At 42.8% G+C, this 20,249-nt stretch overlaps 1 protein-coding gene across 1 annotated transcript; it reads right to left on the bottom strand.

Moving 5' to 3' along the window:
• Window positions 1–43: 43 nt before the first annotated feature.
• sh3bp4a (SH3-domain binding protein 4a) lies at window positions 44–17,355 on the bottom strand. Its single transcript, XM_010891055.3, has 5 exons — window positions 16,891–17,355; window positions 10,709–10,922; window positions 8,180–10,581; window positions 2,241–2,429; window positions 44–1,984 (listed from the first exon to the last, which is right to left on the bottom strand). Exons 2-5 carry the CDS (start codon window positions 10,830–10,832, stop codon window positions 1,760–1,762), a joined length of 2,940 nt encoding a protein of 979 aa, XP_010889357.1. The 5' UTR covers window positions 10,833–10,922; window positions 16,891–17,355; the 3' UTR covers window positions 44–1,759.
• Between the last annotated feature and the right edge of the window lie 2,894 nt (window positions 17,356–20,249).

The following is a 20,249-nucleotide window of genomic DNA, read 5'->3' as shown; positions in this document are numbered from 1 at the left end:
ACAGAACACAAATTCAAATGATGAAACCTACTTACAGAGCCACTTAATAATCAACAGATATTTTATTGAGTCAGTATGAACCAGAACGATAGCAGCTTAAAGACGGCAGCTAGTAGAGGCAATGATGTGCAGAATTCATCGGTCTGTCCATCCCTTCTGTCACAGACCAGTGTGACCATTTCACTACACAAACAACACTATTTACATTTAATCGGCATTCACAAAACATACATAATGTAACTCTTCCACGGACAACATACAGTACCTCATGTGAAAATAAAGAATGTATAAAGATTATAGTTTTTGATTGATAGGCGAATCATTGAAAATGCTAAACACAGCAACCAAAATAAATTTGTGATCAAATCAAGAGAAAAAAAGCTTCCTCACTTCACAACCTTTAAAATTGCATTTTCCCCAAACAGGTAAAGACGAACCATTAAAAAAATCACAGCCAATTACATTTAAAAAAAATGATTATTCATTCAGTTACTGCCGGCTAAACAATTGAACTAGAGGCTACGTTTTGAGGTACTTTAATACTGCATTTAAACTTTCAGATAACAGAGAAAATATCCTGGTTTTATACACAAGGTAATAATTATTCATATTTTTGTGGCACGCATTTTTCTTGCTGAAATGAACCTAGATGAAACCAAATCTGTAGAACGCTAAACTTGAAACTAGGCTACTGCCTAAAGGTTTTGGCAAGTATAAAGTACAAATATCAACCCGAAAAAGTAATATAGACATATTTTCTTTAGGAAAAAAATGAAATTTTGTGAAAAAAGTCAAAAAGATGCTGTTATGCCACTTTCTGTAGAAAAAATACATACTGTAGCAAGAGACACCGCTGAAATTAAAACCACCCTTTAAAACATGAGGGGAACATCAACCGTAATGGAATCAAATCCACAGTTTGGCTAAACAGTAGCCTATTGCAGTTTCCAGTGAGAGTGTTTAGTGTTTCCAGTACTGTGTATTCTGTGTAAAGTACTGGTTACCAGGTAGAACGTGAACAAACCATGGCAGGGCTGTGCAAGAGGAGGGGATCAGGGTCAGGGTTGAATGTTAGTGGTTTAACAGCGATGGTCACAGTCTGGTGAGTGGTCAACCTGAGAGCTCATCGTCCTGGTAAATCCTGCCAGGCTCCAAGACAAACTGGGTGCATTCAAAATGGCACGCTACTACCTATATACACCATCAGAATACCTTGCCAGCGTGCTTTATGGGGTTCTACCAAAACAACTGCTAATCCTTTTGAAACCTATTTTTCAAGAGTTTACAATAAAAAAAAAATACGTAAAAACTGTAAAAGTTCTTAAGTCCCTGTGGGGGAAGGTTTTTTTTTCGTTTCCAGGGAGAATCATTTTATTTTGTTGCAGGCAGAAGCGTTTTGGGTTCCATGTCAAACCCATGTTCTCCCTGGAGCCCAAAGTGGTTGTACCTGGAACTAAAAGGTTAAACTAAAAAACAATAATGGTTCTCCTTGAAACCAATAAGAGAGTGTACACAGCAGGGAAAAATCTTTCCAAAATTACTTTTTCGGCTGTCATTGTAATAGGAAGGCTTCTATGTAGGGATGCACCCTTTGGTGTCCTTGATTTTTGAGTGTACTTTTGCCAGGCTCTATTCAAAATACCAGCTCCATTGTTCAGAGAATAGGGCACATTTTTCAATGTAGCCTCAAACGTACCAAACGTCAATACAAACCCCTTAGTGAAAATGTGACACCAGTAGAAGTTAGGATTCACCAGATTTAGATAGCGCAGTCCCCCTGTGCTATTGGGCTGAAGGCGGAGCTCCGTAAGGTATCCAGGCTGTTGACTAGGATGAGTGTTCCTGTCAGGTGTTTCCAGCGTTTGGTGATGGGGTTCTTCATCCGGTCCAGCCCCAGATGTAGCTCCTGGATCACGTCCCTGTAGCTGTCCCCGATCTGGGCTGCCCACGTCAGCAGGAAGTCATAGGCCGGCTTCCACATGGACTGTTGGTTGTAGGGAGGACGGGTCATTATTCAAAGGAGATTGCCTCTGGGCAAAGACTCTCAGGGAAGGAAAATGCACTCAGCAGATTAGCAAGTGTTTACAAAATCCAACTGGCTGAGATGTAACACTGCACAGGCATATCTAGCGTGACTGGAATTTTTGTCTTCACCTCAGACAACGGTCTAAGGCAGTGACAGTTAGACAGTCCCTACATAAACACCCAGCACAGCGGTTTCAATGGGACACTAAACTTACCTCATTGTCCACGACGCCATTCTTGTCCCTGTGCGGCGCCTCGTATTGCTCCATCTGCTGCTTGGACACCCGGGCCAGCTTCTCAGCGAGCTCCCTCCAACGCGGAGCCACCTCCACGGCCGCGGTCAGCAGGACAAAGTCCATAATCAACCGGGCCACCAGACCCTGGCAGTCCATCTTCAACAGGGCCTGGAAGAAAAGACCACACAAAGACAACATCTACTCATTCAAGCTTTTTATTACCCCCCCGGGGGGGGGGGACAAAGGTCAATGACAACACAAAACAGCATTTAACTACGACACAACCGTTTAACAACACGCCCTGGAGGGTCAGAGATGACGCAGAGCTGTGTCATATGGTGTTCAACATGATAAAGGGGTGAAGACAAGGCTATCTAGATGCCGTGAAAGGACTTGGGAGTTTTGGGGGGTTGGTGTTGACACAATACATTTGTGTCACTATAACCAGCTCAACACACCACCCCTGTCCACTCCATGTCTGCTGTAAAGTCTGGCGGTGAGTTATAGCGCGCTTCGGGAAGAGGGAAAAAAAACGCACACGCGCACACACACGCGCGCACACACACACAGACAAAAACCGGCATGTGTGGAATAACCATAAACTCAGGAGGCCACAGAAAAGACACCGCTAATCCCCGCCTCGTCTGTCCAATAGAACAGCACAAATGAACAGGGGATGAAAGAGAAAGGATCCAGTGTGCAGCACCCCACAAGGGCTTAGGCTCACACACACAGTGTTTGTACCGCGTGGGCCATGACCTAGGTTGGGGACACAATATCCAAGATAAATGAAAACCCCTATCTAATAACAACATGGGTTTCACGAACCCAAGACGTCTTTCAAGTAGGAGCCAGTCTCATCCAAGCCTGCCAAAATCCGTACACGAGCGACTGCATACTTCACAACAAGATTCTTCTTACAAAAAACGGAGCGCACAAAACTGTACAAAACCGATCTCCATCGCCCGCCTCAGAGAGTCTGACCACAACTTGACCAAGACACGCACACAATCCAATATTTTCACAGCGATGCACAGTGCTCTATCTGGATAGAAGGGCCTACATGTGTTGGCTTTGCGGTGAGAGACTTACGGAGCTCATGTGTACTGAAATATCCATATATTGGCCTGTCAAACTGGGAGCTGAGCGGCTGGCGGCGTTCCAAATGGTGCTACTCCCTGCATCTCCCGATACGGGGAACCCCTGTCAAACGTAGCACACTCAAATAGGCATAGGGTGCCATTGGGGACACGTGCGCTGTCCTCAAAGAGTTCCGGCGCCACTCCGGTCACCTCCGCCACCTGGATTTCACCATGGGCAGCGGTGTTTTAACGAGCTGGCCCTGTGATCCGCTCCAGCCTGTAACTGCTGACTCAGGACTCAGGCCTTGGTCAGAGTTTCTAAAATAGGACCGCGCCACGGCGGCCACCGCAACCGCTAGCCATCTGGCCCCGGCTACGGCGTTTGCCGCACTCTGCCGACAATGTCACCCGTGAGTGTCCCGGTGGAGTGAACCCATTAGTCATGCCACGATTTGGTATGAAACCCCAGGTACCACAGTCACAGTTATGTCATTATGGCCTTCAACCTCCAAGGAGTATGGCAGAGTCATAGTTTCCTAAAACCTCTAAACTCAACATAACTTAATCCTTCCATCATTTAATGTCATGGTCACCTAAAACCAAATGACACCTGATCCCATGAAACCATGTACAAGGTGAAAGACAAAGAGCGTGACATACAACCTTGTGATAATGTAATATACTGTAGTTCAGTGATGTTATGGAAGCAATAGCTAGTTATGTCATATTCAATCATTTTTATCTTTAGAAAGCTAATGTATGGAATCCAGTATTACTGAATGACCTCCTATACAGTTCAGTTACTGTTCTCATTTCCTTTTCAAACATTCCAGAGCTAAAGGGGTACAGTCTTCCAATTTCAAAAGGCCATATGTGGTTCACCTTCTAGTTTCAAATTCATGATTAAGCCCGATAAGATTTTGTGCGCGCGCCTGAGTTTCTCTTCCGATCAGAGATTGGCAATTTAATGCCAATGTCAGATAGGCCGACGGTAATGAGGAAAGTGTCTGAGAAATGTCTGCGTTGTGTGTTTGTATGTGTGGAGGCTTCCTCCATCTCTTTGACATAATCCACGTGTCCACTGGGGAAAACTTGACTGACAGGACTGACAGCTCCAATTGACCCTGTGCCTCGCAGCTCTCAGTACCAGTCATCTCTCCACGCTCCGTTCCAAACAAGCCGGCCTGCCTGTTTTCTCTGCATTTAAAAAGAAAAGGAGCGTGTGCGCACACACCGCATCTGTAGGGCTGTGAAAAGCTATGGAAGGGGGGAAACACTGTAATAAGAAAAGCTCCTCATCAATGTCAACCAGGTTTTTATAGGTGAGGAAAAATTTCCAGCATCAGCAGTCTATAAACTTCTCTGTTTTTGGAAATAGGGAAAGCAGTACCAGCGCTTTAGGCTAACACTGATTGTCAGTCATTATATTTAATGGTATGTGCATATAAAATCATGATGGTGGTGACTAAAAGCATTGCCATAACTATTTGTCAAAAGTGTCTGCGCAAAGTCATTCTCAGAGATAAATTAAACACAATATATCTTCAGATTTTGCACACCACTTTCTAAATACTAACCACACGCTTCTCTCTACCCAAGAGACCTTGGTGTGATATTCAAAGCCGAGAGAAGAAGCATAGGTCCACTTGCAGTGTCTTTATGGATTATATTTATTATGCATTGATAACATTTCATGAACCTTACTGTTTTAATATTATTTCAGGGTTAATTGAAAAAGGGAACTAGTGCTCAATATGGCTCCCTGTATTAAAACTGCATTAAAACATGAAGAATGTGCAGGTGTATCTGTGTCTCTGCTGCCCACAGAGATCCTTTTATGACATTCAAAGCTGAGAGAAAAGCAGCATACAATATTAACTTGTACACCATAGTCATACCACCCTAGATAATCTGCAGGTATCTCTCTGTCTTTTGGTTTGGCTGTTGGGCTCTATTTCAGCAATGAGTATTGGGATGGCATTTCATTTATCGGATGCCTGAGCAACGCAATCCATCACATTGAGAATTCTTGGGTGGTGTCAGTTTACGTCGGTCGCACCCCCCCCCCCCCCCGGACTGCTCTCTGACCTGACCGATGTGTCCTCTTCTGTCCTCACATTTCAGATGAAAACACCTGTCAGGCCAGGCAGGAGCCTCGCCACAGATAAAAGAGGAAAGGCGGCCTTCTAAAACCCATACAGAATAGCACTTTGGCTTGACAGGGCTATGGATATTGTGGTCACTTTAGGACAACGTATTCCACCCGCTTCTTGCGAAATAATGGTTTGTGTGGAATTTGAATCCCAGGTGGCATAGTTTTAAGTGCTAATTTCGGTAACCTTTCATTAAGTAACTTTTATATAATAATCGTCAACTATTTCTATTGGCTGTGTTAATTCACCCAAGCATATGACCAAACCACATCACTTTTCTGTCTAACAATTCGTAGGCCTACTGACTGAGCTTTAAAGCTTCTTAGTTGAGTTCTTTCACACGTTATTTAATGAAGAGTTTTAGTGCAGCAGAGTAATAACTACCGTGTGAGATTAAGGTCACCCTATGGGCAAATTACTCAATTTGATAAAAACTGAAGTCACAGAACTTCACACAGAATGTGTGTCCCAAATCACACTCTATTCGCTAAACAGGGCCATCCTATTCCTGTGCCTGTAGTCAAATGTAGTGCACTATATAGAGAATAGGAGGCAATTTGAAAGGCATGACGACTCCACAGAATTACATAATTTACTGCCACATGGTGAAAATAATACCATGTTCCCCACACAAATCAGGGGAGGCCACCGTACAGAAGTATATTTAAGCAAAAGACACAAGGGAGTGTAGAAGCCAATATAAACCATCTGGTTTGAAGGCTGAATGTTGAATGACTGAAAGCACTGCATACCACAGGTATGGGAAATTGTTAATCATAGCGTTGTAGCACATCAGGGGTTTGTGCTTCATTACAAATATATCAGGGCTAAATACACCACTTAGCCATGCTTCAGAATTGCTCTTAGCCACAGGATTTTAGGGCGGCACGGTACCCTTATTGTCAAGAGTATTGTGCCAGGAAATGAAAGTTTCCACCATCTGACAAGGTGACAAACTCTATCGTTCTGTCCCACAGCAAGAGTGTTAACCTTGATTACTCCCAGGTCATTGTATATAAGAATGTGTTCTTAGCATACATACCTAAATAAAAAAATATATATTATTGGCCATCTAACACACCGCCTCAAGCTTTATTTATAACAGCCAAGGGTTAGGGCTGATCTCATGCATGCCACAACAAAGAGTGCCTGGATACATCCCTTGCCTGTGTTAAATTGGCAAAATCCCACAAAACCAGCTATTATAAACTGGGTTACAATGTAAATTGAAATGGTTATGAAACATTTACTTTGGCAGACAATATTTTTCACACATTTCTGCTGCGACATCAGTAATGGAGAAATATGTAGCAGTTGTGGTGTTACTGATGCTATGTATATCTTTTGTGTCCTGACAAAATTAGTTTCTACTGTGCTGCACAATAAAAGGATAAGAAACGGATCTCATTCTGGGAAAGTTGGCCGAGCAGATGCAGATTCACAGCCCATCTGTGTGTCCACTCGCCACTATAAATAATGTGTAAGGGCCTTTGGGCCATTGTTTCCTTGTCATAATCCTGATGCCATATCTACTCTATTTAGCTAGCCATGGCAATATCTGCGCAAACCTAAAGCCTAAAATCAGCTCAACATGCCTGTTGCTAGAGCTTTGTTGCTGTTGCTTGTTTTAATTCTAGACTGCATTTGATTAAAGAAATTACATAATAAACATTTGTAAAAAATAATCAATACCGACAGTAGCAACCACTTACTGGAGGCAATTTGTTGTGTTCATTATGATAAGTAGCCTATACTAGAGAAAAATTATGTATACAATAATGTTTTGTTTGGGTGATAATGGGATAGTTGATGGCTATAACAATAAAAAGTTGGTTGCAACAATAATTCTATAAGCCCAACAACAGTTGCCTGTTTGTGCCTGTTGCAGTTCGGAGTATATTTCTGACTGATTTAACATGGAGCAGGGTGACAGGAGGCAAAGAATGAGAGAGAAATGGAAAGAAAGAGAGCGAGAGATAGAGAGGGAGAGAAACAGCATGGGGAATCTCTCTCAAGATTTTGTCGTCTCAGTTAGTGTCTGAGTCTCACACTTAAGTGACATGTTTACAATTTTGTACAATGCAAGACACTTTAAACGTATTTTTCCAATAATTAGAAATTCTCAGCAAAGACCGTGAGGCAATAAGGCATAGTATTTATCACACATAGGACTGAGTAGTATATCAGCCCCCTCATCTCATAATATATCATAGCCCATTGCTTCTGACAGAATGGGAACAACATGTCAACATTTTCTACTGATGGAAAAAATTAAATAAACATAGAACCACTACACATTTCCAGGAGAAGTTGGGGTTACCCATTTTTTAAGCTTTTGATAAGGTTTATCTATTCATATACTAAATAGCTTACACAGCTTTACAGGTATTCTGTGTGTACAATTGATTTATGAACTCACACACATATTTTAGGTTTTACTCTAACCCCTAAACCTAACCTAACTTTAACCCTGAACACAAAATCCTAAATCCGACACCTAAACCTTAACCCTACTTCTAAACTCTATCTCAATAACATTGCCCCTAAACCTAACTCCTGAGCAAAGAAAGTACTTTTCCCTTAAGGAGACCAAAAAAGGTAACATTTTCCAATTTTTTTTTACTAATGTTGCAGGGGTGTTTCCCAACTATAGCAAAACATGAGCAGACGCAAAACCACCTACCGTCATCAGTTCTTTTTGGAAGGATTTCCTCTCCTTAATATCTATGTTAGTGCAGTCCTCCTTGAGCTTCTCCAGAACTGATGCAACCCTCTCTGGCTCGTTATCCAGTTCAGTCCGACAGAAATAAGACAAAGGTAAGTTCCCATATCCCAGTGCGTCTGCGAAGGCCTTCCAGTTTCCTATATTCTCCATAAGTACTGTCCTCACAGAGGCGTAAATGTACGTGAGAAATTTACAGGGCTTTAGAATCTGTTCCACTAACATGGTAGTCGTAAGGTCTGGTCCACAGAAATAAATAGGCTTGACTTTCCCCAAAACCAGAACGTTTTTCGCATGAACAAGACCTGTCTTTCCCTGATAATACCCAATATACCACTCTTTGGTCCATAGATGTCCTCGAAGTTTGATTTTCTCTTCGTTTAGCAAGGCGATCACGTCTCCCTTCTTGTATTCCAACAGGTATGTGCTCTTGTTTTGCCTGATAACAGTTTTAAGCAACTTGCCAAATTTCAGATTAGTGATGCAGCGGTCTTGAAAATGTGGATATTTGGCAGAGACGGCAAGAGGAGACAGAAGAATCTTACCCACCACCTCTTTCTTCTTCAGAAACTTCCGCTGGCCAGTGTTCCGTGCTCCACTCTTCGGAGGCGGTTGCGGCGTTTGGACACAGAACTGCGCCAGGATACATTCCAGGCTGTCTTTGACCTGGACCCGCAAGGTAAAATCAGAGATGTCCTCAGGGTTGTGGGACGAAATCATGAATATCAGCCTGCTCACCTTCCCCAGTTTGACCTGTATCCCTCGAATTAGCCTGGCTTGCTCGCTAGCCTTAACCATGTACTTGGACATGTTCGAGTAGAGGCCAACCTGGAGGTCCTGAGGTCGTCCCAGAACGAACTGATGTTTCCCCCACAGTGTGAGAGCAACCGGCGGGGCAGAGTGGGCCTGTTTCCCCACCTCACTGACAAGTAGGGTCTTTGGGGCGCAGTCGTGCCCAAACAGGGCCACAACTGTCTTAAAGTAAGGATGGATGTGCTTTGGCCCATAGACACCCAGGGTGACCTTCTTTGAGACATGGTCCCATACTGTCGTGTTAAAACTGACGTGCTGGGCCTTCACCACCACCGCCACATACATACATGGCTCCAGGTTATCCAGCTGGACTTGTATTGTGTCCTGGTATAGGTATGCATGTGGGATGATCACATAGGGCCCCTCCTTGCAATCACTCCGGACGCAGAGCAACTCGGCCACCTGACCGCTGTCCCTCTTAACCGTCACAGACACGGTCATCTCCAGTGTGATGAAGGACTTGGTCTCCATGTTGGACAGTTTGACTTCCACGACGGGACTTACCGTGGAGCAATGATCATTGTTCAGCTCCAGTGGCGGGTCCAGCAGGGCCTTCATAGAGATTTGTTGGGTGTCTCCAGGGACCACGTGGCCATCAGGGACATGGACGCTGATCTGGGTGTCTGGAAGCTGTACAGCCCCTCCCTGACTGTCCAGCTTACAGACGATGTTGGTCTCCACAGGCTGAGTCTGTCCCCAACCAGGGCTTTGCCCCAGAGAGTCCAGGTCATGGCATGACCTGGCCAGCTTCCGATGATTAAGCCACGCAGTCCTGAAGTCCTCCCTGCTCTGGAACTGCTCCGGCGAGGGAGCTTTAAGGCCGGAGAAGAAACCGGAAGAAGGCAAAGGCGTATTGGATTGCGTCTGCAGGACAGACAGTTCTGATAAACTGTAGGACCTCTTGCTTCGAAAGAACGGGTTGTCCCTGCGCAGTGTATGCAGGACCTGGAAGTCCTGGTCGGGACTGGTGGGCGTCATCATGTCAAAGATGTTGTAGCTACTGAAACCGTTGGTGGTGTTTGAGGTAGAGTGGGGGGTCAAGGGGGAGGCCGGGGAGGTCAGGGCGTCAAAGAAAAGCAGGTCTGTGGACCTCCCCCTCTCGTTACAGTTGTGGTCAAGCGAACCGTGTGTATGGGCGCCGTCGACGAACGGGTTGGTGGAAGATGTGCGGAGGGAGAAGGGGTTGCTGCTATAAGAAGGCGAATAAGGCGTGTTCTTAGCGGACACGCCTGTCCACTCCCCCAGAAGATCTAGCTCCTTAGCCCCTTCCTCCATACCCTCGCCTGAATGGTCTATCATTCCGCTGTCACTCAGCGAAGAGTTTCTGCCCTGGAGGGGCTGGACATAGGCTGAGGGAATGTATCCCATCTCCGTGTTGTTGTGAGCATACCACCATTCGCCCCCTGACGTGTCCAGCACATAAAGGCGGTCACCTTTGGAAAACTTTAACGTGGTTAAACTAGATGGGCAATAGTCCTTTATGGCAACCACTTCATGAGCAGTTCCAAAAGAGGCTGAGCTGTCCAACCGTAAGGCACTCGGAGAAGGCACTGGAAAAACACCAAAGCACAGGAAGATTAGAAATGTCACCTTCAACTCATATTCAGTTGAAATACTTAAGAAATATTTAAGTGGCTGAATAAGCGGCTGGGAAGGTAGGTAGTATTTAACCCTCACCTTTGACATCTGTGAGGCTGGCTTCAGACAGCCCCTCGCTGAGGTCGATGAGTGTGCCCTCCGATTTGCAGCGAGGGAGAATGTGGTTGCTGTTAGATACTCTGATAATCCGGTGGGCTGCCATTTTGGTGCAAATCCTCCCAGTTCCAGATGCACGTCTACAGTTCCATATCTCAAAATAAGAGAATCATTCATTGGCAGCTCTCCACTGTATCTAGACCAAAGGAAACAAAATAATACAATCTTGATTAACTGTGATTGAACCACTTCTGTAAAACCAAGTTTGAGTAAAAATCCTGTTAAAATAAAATAACATATTCACATCATAGAAAAATTATCTTATTTTTTTAAACTTTTAATAAAAAATTACATTTCATTGCAATGTGCATAGATTAAACAATGACTTCAATTAAGTTGACTAAACCAAATTCATATCAAACCTAAAAAAATTAACTGATATCTGTGCTCTGTGGCATCATTCTCCCCTTCACCATTGGGAACTTGAACATCTTAAGACACTCATAAACACTCATATACACTATATCCCTCCGGTGATTATAAATTCAAGAGATCTGTTATACAATAACACGTCTACAATAAATCACTGACTCCTAATACAAACCTAATAGAATCCTTCTCTATTCAAGCTAACGCAGAGTGAGTATGTTTCCGCTTTGATGCTCCGTGTTATGAGGGATTCAGGACTTTCTTTCTTTGGTGCAGTTGTAATGTATTCAAGAGTCACAAGACTTAAATACTTAAAGATGAGAAATATATTTTGTTTGCACAACCATTTCATACTGTCTCAACACCTTTCCAAACTACTTGAAAATCCCAGGCGTCCTCCATACGCCCGAATTGACTGATTCTGTGTTGCGTATCTCCGCGTGCAGTTGAGGATGATAATGGAATTTTTTCCATTTCATTCTGTTGCTTTCTGAAGCATAAAGCCTCAGGGAGGCTGAATCACATGGACTATGTACAGGAAATCAGGCGACATTCCCCTTCTTAAACTCTCTTAGATGCACAATATTCAATAAGGACGTCAGAGTTACGTAAGTGCAGGCTACATGTGTCCGCTAGCCGTGAGTGAACCTGTTGTCTTTATACGAATTTGAAGATCACTATGTGTCATTTGTTTTACATGACATTTCAAAATGTTTGCAATATTTATAGCACAAGCAAATATTGCACAGCTCGGTGCACCGCCGTACGGCTACCACTCTTCACAACAAACTAGCTCGCAAAGAAATCATGCTTTTACTTTCATGTAATCCATAATTCAAAAACACTGTCGGCGAGTTCTAGGGGAGAAGACTTTTATAAGTGTAAGACCGTATTCTTGGTTTCACCATTTTCTCTCGAATATACATACATGTGGAAACAAGAGTAAGCTAGCCACACACTTCAATGCAGTGAACCATGCAATCCCGGCCTAAAAGCTAAAAGGTTTTGTTCAGAGACACTGAAGTCCCCAGAGATGACCCAGAGAGATTTAGCCACGCTGTATCCGTGAGGGAAATGTGTAGCTCAATGATAACCTGTTAGTTTCTCCTTCCCCCTGTGAAGCTGCTCGCCAAGCTTGGGGGTCGAGGACAGTCAAAGGATGTCTGAATCAATAAAGCTCTGAATGACAAAAAGACTGTCATCTACTTTGATGCAAACATCCGGGTTGGACTGACACTGATGTCCTGCACTGACTCAAATAGCAGAGGCTGGTTGTGGTGAAAACTGAGCCTTTTGACATTAAACCACAGTTACTACAGACAGGCATGATGAGTTTGGAGCTGGAAGCCACTGCTTCTTTACACTGACTCTCTGGAGATGATTAACATGGTTTACATTGAGAATCTCGGTGGACGCTCTCAATCATCAATTCCGAGTTTGAGTGTAGCACTATCAAACTAAAACCAGACTCTCCACATTGACATGTTGTCATGAAGTGAATTCTAATCGAGCTGACAAAATACAAAGGGAGATATTGTTTCAGCGAACAATTTCTTAAACACACACACGAGGCAGAAGACACTACAATCCTTTATTAATTGGCAACTTTATTGACCTTTTCCTCAAAGACCGTCTTTTTCTCATGTTAACTGCAATGCTGTAAAACCGAGCGCAATACAATGTCCAAAAGCTTACAGGAATGACCCCGAGGATGCAGTCCTCCTGGAAAACAACTGCTCAAGAATCAGCTTTCTAACACTTACAGGGGCAACTGTTCACAACTCTATGAAGGACCAACGGACGGCTGTCAAACAACCTGTACACCCTTCACAGATCCTGTTAAGCAGACCTTTTCCTTAATGTAAAGTGTTATCCGATTTCATAGAACATCTTTCACGACAACGTCATAATTCTGCACCGCAATGATGAGCTAATAACTCTGTCAAAAGTGGGGCGGTTAATCACGTTACAAAACGTAATAAAATAGAATTATTTATGAGACTCTTAGAGTTGTACGATGATGTGAATAACGAGTCTGTAGTTCCTTTAATTTCAGACCCCAGGAAATGAATTGTCGAAGTATATCAGGACTGGGTTTAAGTCCTAATTGAGGGATGGCAGAATACTGTAGGAAAACTGCAAGGACTTCCACTTTGTTAAGCACAGACATTAGTCAGCATACAGAGCTATTGTTCTTATGTTAAAAACAAACAGACGTATTTAATTGCCAACGCTGTGACATTTTGTAGTGAGGTTCCACGTTGTTATTCTTATGATGATGCCGAACAATTAGAATTTATCATAATTAGCACATCAATTAAGTAGCAATACTGCATCAATTATCTTCCTGGAAGCAACACATACAAACATTATTGTATAGGGTTCTGATTTTCCTTTTCAAGTCAAGACTAAGGTAATGATAATCAAGTGTGTGTTTTTAAGACAGATTTGTATAAGGTATCTGATCTATTTTTTGGGTAGATGTTGTTTTCGAAAACCACTAGATAGGAGAACTGACCACTGACCATCTCGGAATAGTCACCTCAGCACATAAATAATAAAAGATGTATTTTTTGGGTTATTTTTCAGTATGCTTGGTTTCATATAAAGTGTAATACTGGGGTTCAAACTTAAATCTTAAATCTAGAACTGGGTTAGTACAGGGTGTCTTAATGGCCAATAATCATGACACACTGGTTTCTCAGAAAAATCAAAGAAACAATTTGTGATCAACACACCAGGGGACAATAGTTCTGTAGGAAACTCTATGTGTTAAATAGACTTACAATCAAGGGCGGAGGGAGATGTTACTTGAAGTGTTTGTAGTTTAAAAAAACTCAGCCTTCCAGGAAGCTCAGACACATTATTTCATTTATTTCCAACACAATGACACAACATCATAATTACCTCCAGTTGTTGCTCAGCTAATGGGACTAAGTGGAATGTCTGACACCATTGGGCCTCAGATTGTTTCAAAGAGAGAGAGAGAGAGACTGGGAGAGAGAGAGAGAGAGAGAGAGAGGGAGAGAGAGAAAGTGTTTGTGTGTGTTTGTTTGCAGGAGGAAAGGTTGTAATGGCTAGGGTAGGCATGTAGATTGCTTGGGTATCTTAACCTATGCATTTTATATTTTCCCTTATAACAGAAGTGCTAGATTATTTGTTATAAAAAAGGATTAGTAAGACGAAGTACATTGTGCTGAGCCCAACCATTAATTATGAAATGGAATGCAGTTAACAACTTTGTTGGAAGTTGGAAAACGATGACATTTTCTTTTTCAGGCTTAGCTTTCCTAGCACTATACCCCCTGAGGGAAAAAGGGTTCCAGCATTGCCAAAACCACCAGATGAAGTTAAAAAAAAGTTTGACTTCATAATGAATTCTGGAGCCAGTTTTGTTCTGATAATAGGGGATATGTATGGTTACCAGGCTACTTATAAAGGGGGACATACACCCCCTTTGAGGAATGTGCATATATGTGTGTGTGTGTGTTTGTGCATGTGCGTGTGTTTCCTGCACGCCTCCCGGCTTGGCTGAGCATGTGTGGTAACGTCCCACAATGTGAATGATTGCACACTCTAATTTCCCTTGTTCCTCCATATTTATCTCCAGGGCTCCAGCACAGCCAGGACTCATCAATATGATGCGTGACTGGAGGGGAGGAGGGTTAAAGAGAGGTGGGCTGCTTACTGACCCAGTCGGCATGCTGGGGACAGAAATCTCATCATTATACTGTACTGCGCCAGACAAACTGGCAGAGAAGAGAGACACACCTCCTCGGAAAACACAGGCGAGACAGTAATTGGCGATAGGAATAAATGAATGTAGGAACCACTGGATGTTTGTGCCACGCCCCCTTTCCAGCCCTTCCACGCTTCCCGTTTGTGCCGAAACACCAACAATCAAGTCGCAATGTTTTCTTCTCAGTTGTGTCTCTCGCCTAAAACCGGCGAGAAGCATGTCTTCGTTAGACGCTTTCAGGTGGTTATTTAGAGGTTATTGAGCATTTCATGTTTTTTTAATAAAGGCCTGGCGAAGGCTACTGAGTAGCCAGACAGTTTTACCTCAAACCTCTGAGAAGGAAAGCAGCTATTCAACTGGATGTGAGGAGGAGACATAACCACGAGGAAAGGAAGAAGAGATTAAAGAAAACAGGAAGGAAGAGTAGAGGTGAGGAGAGGGACTCAAGAGGAAATGCTTCTCTGATGGGAAACAGACCAACAACAGGCAAGTCTCGGGTCTCAAGCAGTTCAGTGCCATTAAGCTTGTACATTCCTGCTGTAACTCAGAATCTCTCAACCTTCTGGCTTAAATCATCTCAGCCAGGAAATGGAGTCTGATGTCACACAGCACAACAGATAGCAACAGAGCCAAGCTCTACACAGTTAACATTCAACAGCCTCTAATAAAGTCATTACAAGAGTTATGAAAGGAGTTATGAAGCCGCTATCATGATCACCCCCCCCCCCATACACACATGCGCACACACACACACACACACACACACACAAAAAGGGAAGAGCTTTAACAACACAGGTGAAGCTCTCCTTTTGTATTTACCTTTTGTAATTACAAGGTGTCAAATATTTAACTGAATTCTGTAATACCTACTCTAGAACAACCAGTGAATTACATATTCTGATATGTGTATTTAAATTGGTCCATTTAATCTTCATTTAAAATCGGATGTTAAATTACTACAGCAGAAGTTAAGCATAAGGACCATGCGGGATGTGAGCTGTCTATTCTCCAACACCTCTTTGTTGTCTTTGCGTGTGTTCCAAACGGCACCATCTTTCCCACACTGGGCGCAACAAAAGTAGGGCACACTGCATGAAGTAGGGTACGGATTGGGAATCGGCCCGTGTGAATAAGGTCATCTGATAAGCCTAAAATCCCCTTTCTACCCTGGCAAGCAGGCGGGCGTGCAGCTACCCATGTCCCGTCTCAGCCTAAAGCCCTGATCCCCTTCTAATGCAGTCTGAGAGAAAGGCAATAAGAGTCTGATAAACACACACAAACACGCACACACACAACTCGCACAATAGAATAACGTGGTTATCAAACCTTTTTGAAGGATAAATTGCCTAGCTTGGAAACAACTGTCAACCAATGAAAAACTAGAAAGAAACCATTGCTTATTGACTCTTTCAAGATGGATGTCATAATTCATCAACTGTAGCTAATTAAATTCCTGGGCGTTTATTTTTTGGAAGCATCTGCCTTTATTAGCAAAACCTGACTATTTGCTAATTACTGTATGGTCTGCGAGGAAAATAACATAAAAGTATGAGGATAATGATTAAATCTTCATATCTTTCGTGATATTATACTTACACTCCCCTTATGTTATATCATTTTGGTTCTTAAGGTGATGTTGACAGCGGATGAAAAGGAGTTCTTTATTTGACAACAGCACATATATTACGAGGAGCCCCGTTATTTCACCGAATCAGCTCTTGTAGTTGTAGCTACGAATGAGGTATGACGAGTCAGCGATGGCTATTTGCCATATTAAACCAACAGAGTTTTATAAAAGACCATTCAGCTGTAAAGAGAAAACCTTCTAAATGAATTGCTTATATCAACAGAGCCCACATTTTATAACGACATGATAATTAGCTAATGCAAGTCTTTGGAAAGTAACTCAATACGGAGACGATTTGGATGCTTCATCAATTATTGGGTTACAGCTTTTATTTCTCAAAACGTAAAATAGTTTAGAAGCTTGACATACCTTACGAACGTTTGTGAATGCCAAATGAATATATTGCCTGCATCCCAAAACGTACTCAAAACTTCGGAATTGGCTTCGGACGTTGCCCTTTTCCCAGCTATAACGTAGTGGAGTGCTGGTTCCGTGCTGCTCTGCCGGCTCCGGGTCTAGGAGATTGCTGATGTCATCAAGAGGGAGGAGGAGACTTGCAACTGATACTAATTAGGGATACGCAGGACAATGATATACTCAGTGTCATCGAACCGAATGTCGTGATTGCGTTGTTGTTGCTGTTTTTGTGCCACCCCAACTTAGAGGGAGAGACTGCATAGCATCCTTTTCCCTTTGGAATCTTGTATGGGGTTGGCTTGGTTCATGTTGATAATCCCTATTGATTTACATTTATTTAGTAGCCTACCATAAACGTCTGTGGGAATTAGACCTTCCTCCAGCTAGCAGAAGTTATGCCCAAGTCACCTCACTTCAGCTCCCTGGAATGTGGAATGCAAGTACTGACTCAGACCCACTCTGGTTGTACATTCATTACCTTATCTGGCACTGTGAGGGTGTCAAATGTTTGGCTATCGTCCTCCTCTGGAAAGGGTTGTGCACTGTGTTGGGTTGCCTACATAAGGAATGAAAGAACCCACTAACCAGACAACACGGCTATAGATGTTTGTTTTTAGATGTTGTTTATGTGGGTCCAGTTCAGCTGCTTCAGCCACAACAGCTTCACATGGCGGTCTTGCTCCCTCATGGCTTCAAGCTTAAAAGTTTTTGTTAAGTCTGTTGGACTGTGAAGGGTTCATGACTCAGAGGGGAAAGGTAGTCGGATTTCAGAACAAGATGTTAGAGATAAAGAGAAGGGTGCTTGGGATTTTTCTCTTCCTCCATTTATAGTGCATAGTGTATTGGTTCTCAATGCAGAACTCAATAGCAACAGCCTCCAAGCCTTAGATTCTCCACATGATCAAACCAATGTAAAACTTTAATCGCAAGACTGTACTTCACCTTTATTCTCGAGAGCCTAGCACTTTGACATGTGTCCAATGTTTCAAAGGTCTATTGTCAAGGTGCTGTCCTTTAATAAGTGGTTGCTCAGCCGTGTCATAAAAACATAATTTTCACGTCATTTTGGAATACAGTTTTGATTTAATCGCTTCGATTAATTTACACGTTGTGTGCAAAATGTGTAACTGGTAACATTGGATTTGACATTGGTTTGTATTGCAATAAGGCCTAGATATGCTACACAGATTTCCATAATCCATCTCTCTCATACATTTTCATGAGACTGTCAACGAAGAGGCTGGTCATAAATAAATAATTGCAGTAAACGTTAAACAGGTTGCACTGCCTTCGGTGAAAAACATAAACTTAAATGGTCAGATGGGAGTGAGCTAAACCATGTCACCAGGGGAACAGCCTGAATGTAATAATTTAGACGTAATGAAAATACATCCAAGCTGTCCCCTTGATCAACATTAGAAAGATACAAAACTGGATCAAAATCACTTAAATATTCACCAGTAACAAAAAAAAAAAACGACTTTGTGTGTGTGTAAAATAATTCCAACTCGTGAGATGATAGTGCAGTAACTCAAAGTAAACAAAAGAAACATATTCCTCTGGTCCAACGCTCGTCATGCTGCACTGCCTCTGCATTCAGGTGTGGAGGTAATTTGATATTCTAACACAGTAATACCTGGGAGGATCCATTATGAGCAGCAGCAAACAGATGCTTCACTTGCGTTTAGCTTTAATTGGCGACAGAGCTGTTAGAGCTCCGCCTCACACTGACAGATGGGACTGTCCCACGCTAACACCAGAACAAACAAGGTAACATCCTTGAATGTCTAATATGATGTATGTGCAACAAAATGCAGGAGGATCATTGTAACATGTGCCACTTCACGATTGCTAAATGAGCAATTTGAAAGAGCCCAGACTTGGAAAAGGCATCCTGTGACCAATGTATCAATGTAGAAGTGCCCTATATGTCTTTACTTTTTGAGATCTCAGCGAGATTTTCCCCTGTGACTCCAAGCAAAAGCACTCTGCTTTCATCAACAGTGATCACCTTACATGGAAGTTACGTGGGTCAGCGCGTGATGGCACGTTCACTCACCTGACAACCTAAGTTAGTGGTGCACTGGGGCACTAGGGGATCAGTATATGCCTGCTTGTTTGCTTGCGGAAACATTCAAGGCTCAAACATAGTCTATGGTGGACAGCTTGTGCTACTAAAAAGTGCAACTGTGCCACCTGGGTTGCACAATCATTTCCATAGCGAGACTTAGCGGAACTAATGTGTACAGGTTCAATCCAGAATCTTTTAGTGACAGCTCCCAGTTTTGAACAATGTTAATGATGCCAACAGGAGGTGACAGCCTTTCAGGAGTGGCTTATTGAAGGTGTGGCTTTAATTTATTTTGGCTGCTGGAATGTTGTCCCAGCTGTTTATAATTTTGTGTTGTTTGTACACAGTATATAACATTTTCCTTAAATATTTATACATATTACAAATGATAAAATTTGTCAATATGACATGGTATTACATAGTATTAACAATGCTTATACATACAGTATTAAATATTATAATAAAATATTCCCAACTGCTATATGCATAGGCTCTTGAGAAATTGGAGAAATCTTAAAGATCCTCCCTTAATGCACAATGCATTCAGTCCAGTGTTCCTCCAGGAAACCAAGGCCACATTAACCATCGAACGTTCCTCAATGAACCCCATAGCTAAACTAATGTGGATAGATGAACTTTTATAACCAGTTGTTTCATTGATGATCTCCTGGGATTCTTTGAGGATCTCCTGGGGTTCCTTGAGGATGTCAGGGGAATCCATGAGGATCACCAAAGCATTCTTTAAGTCACCACTTGTTCTGAGGGTGTTGGCTGCCGTTAGGGACACGATCATTTCCTTATATGCTGTATCACTTTCATGAACCAGGACAGGAAGACATACCTTCGAAGGGATCAATTCCACAATCATTCATATCCAGTTAACCTAGCTGTTAGAGTAAGGCAGTCACCAAAAGGTTACTACTTCGGCCCCGAGAGACCGTAAGGTGTTTTTCTGTCCCTGAGCACACCAATTAACCATAATCGCCCTGAGTTTGTTGTTGAAAATAAGAATGTGTCTCAGTCAACTTACCGGTTAGAAACAAACACGTACCGTGTATTATATCGATGAGCATTTATCAGCATATCAAAAAGGATTACATTTATGGCATTGTAGACATGTAGGACGGGAGCAGAACAGAGCTCGGTTACTCAAGTGGATGTGCACTGGCTCATTTAATTGGCTCGGCTGACTTGCCTTCTGGCACGGACACACACGCACACTCTTTGGGTTTTAACCCAC

Source organism: Esox lucius, chromosome 22 (genome assembly GCF_011004845.1).
Source record: "Esox lucius isolate fEsoLuc1 chromosome 22, fEsoLuc1.pri, whole genome shotgun sequence".
Classification (NCBI taxonomy): Eukaryota; Metazoa; Chordata; class Actinopteri; order Esociformes; family Esocidae; genus Esox; species Esox lucius.
Note: the sequence above shows the minus strand (reverse complement) of the source record. Positions and strands in the feature narration are given on the sequence as shown.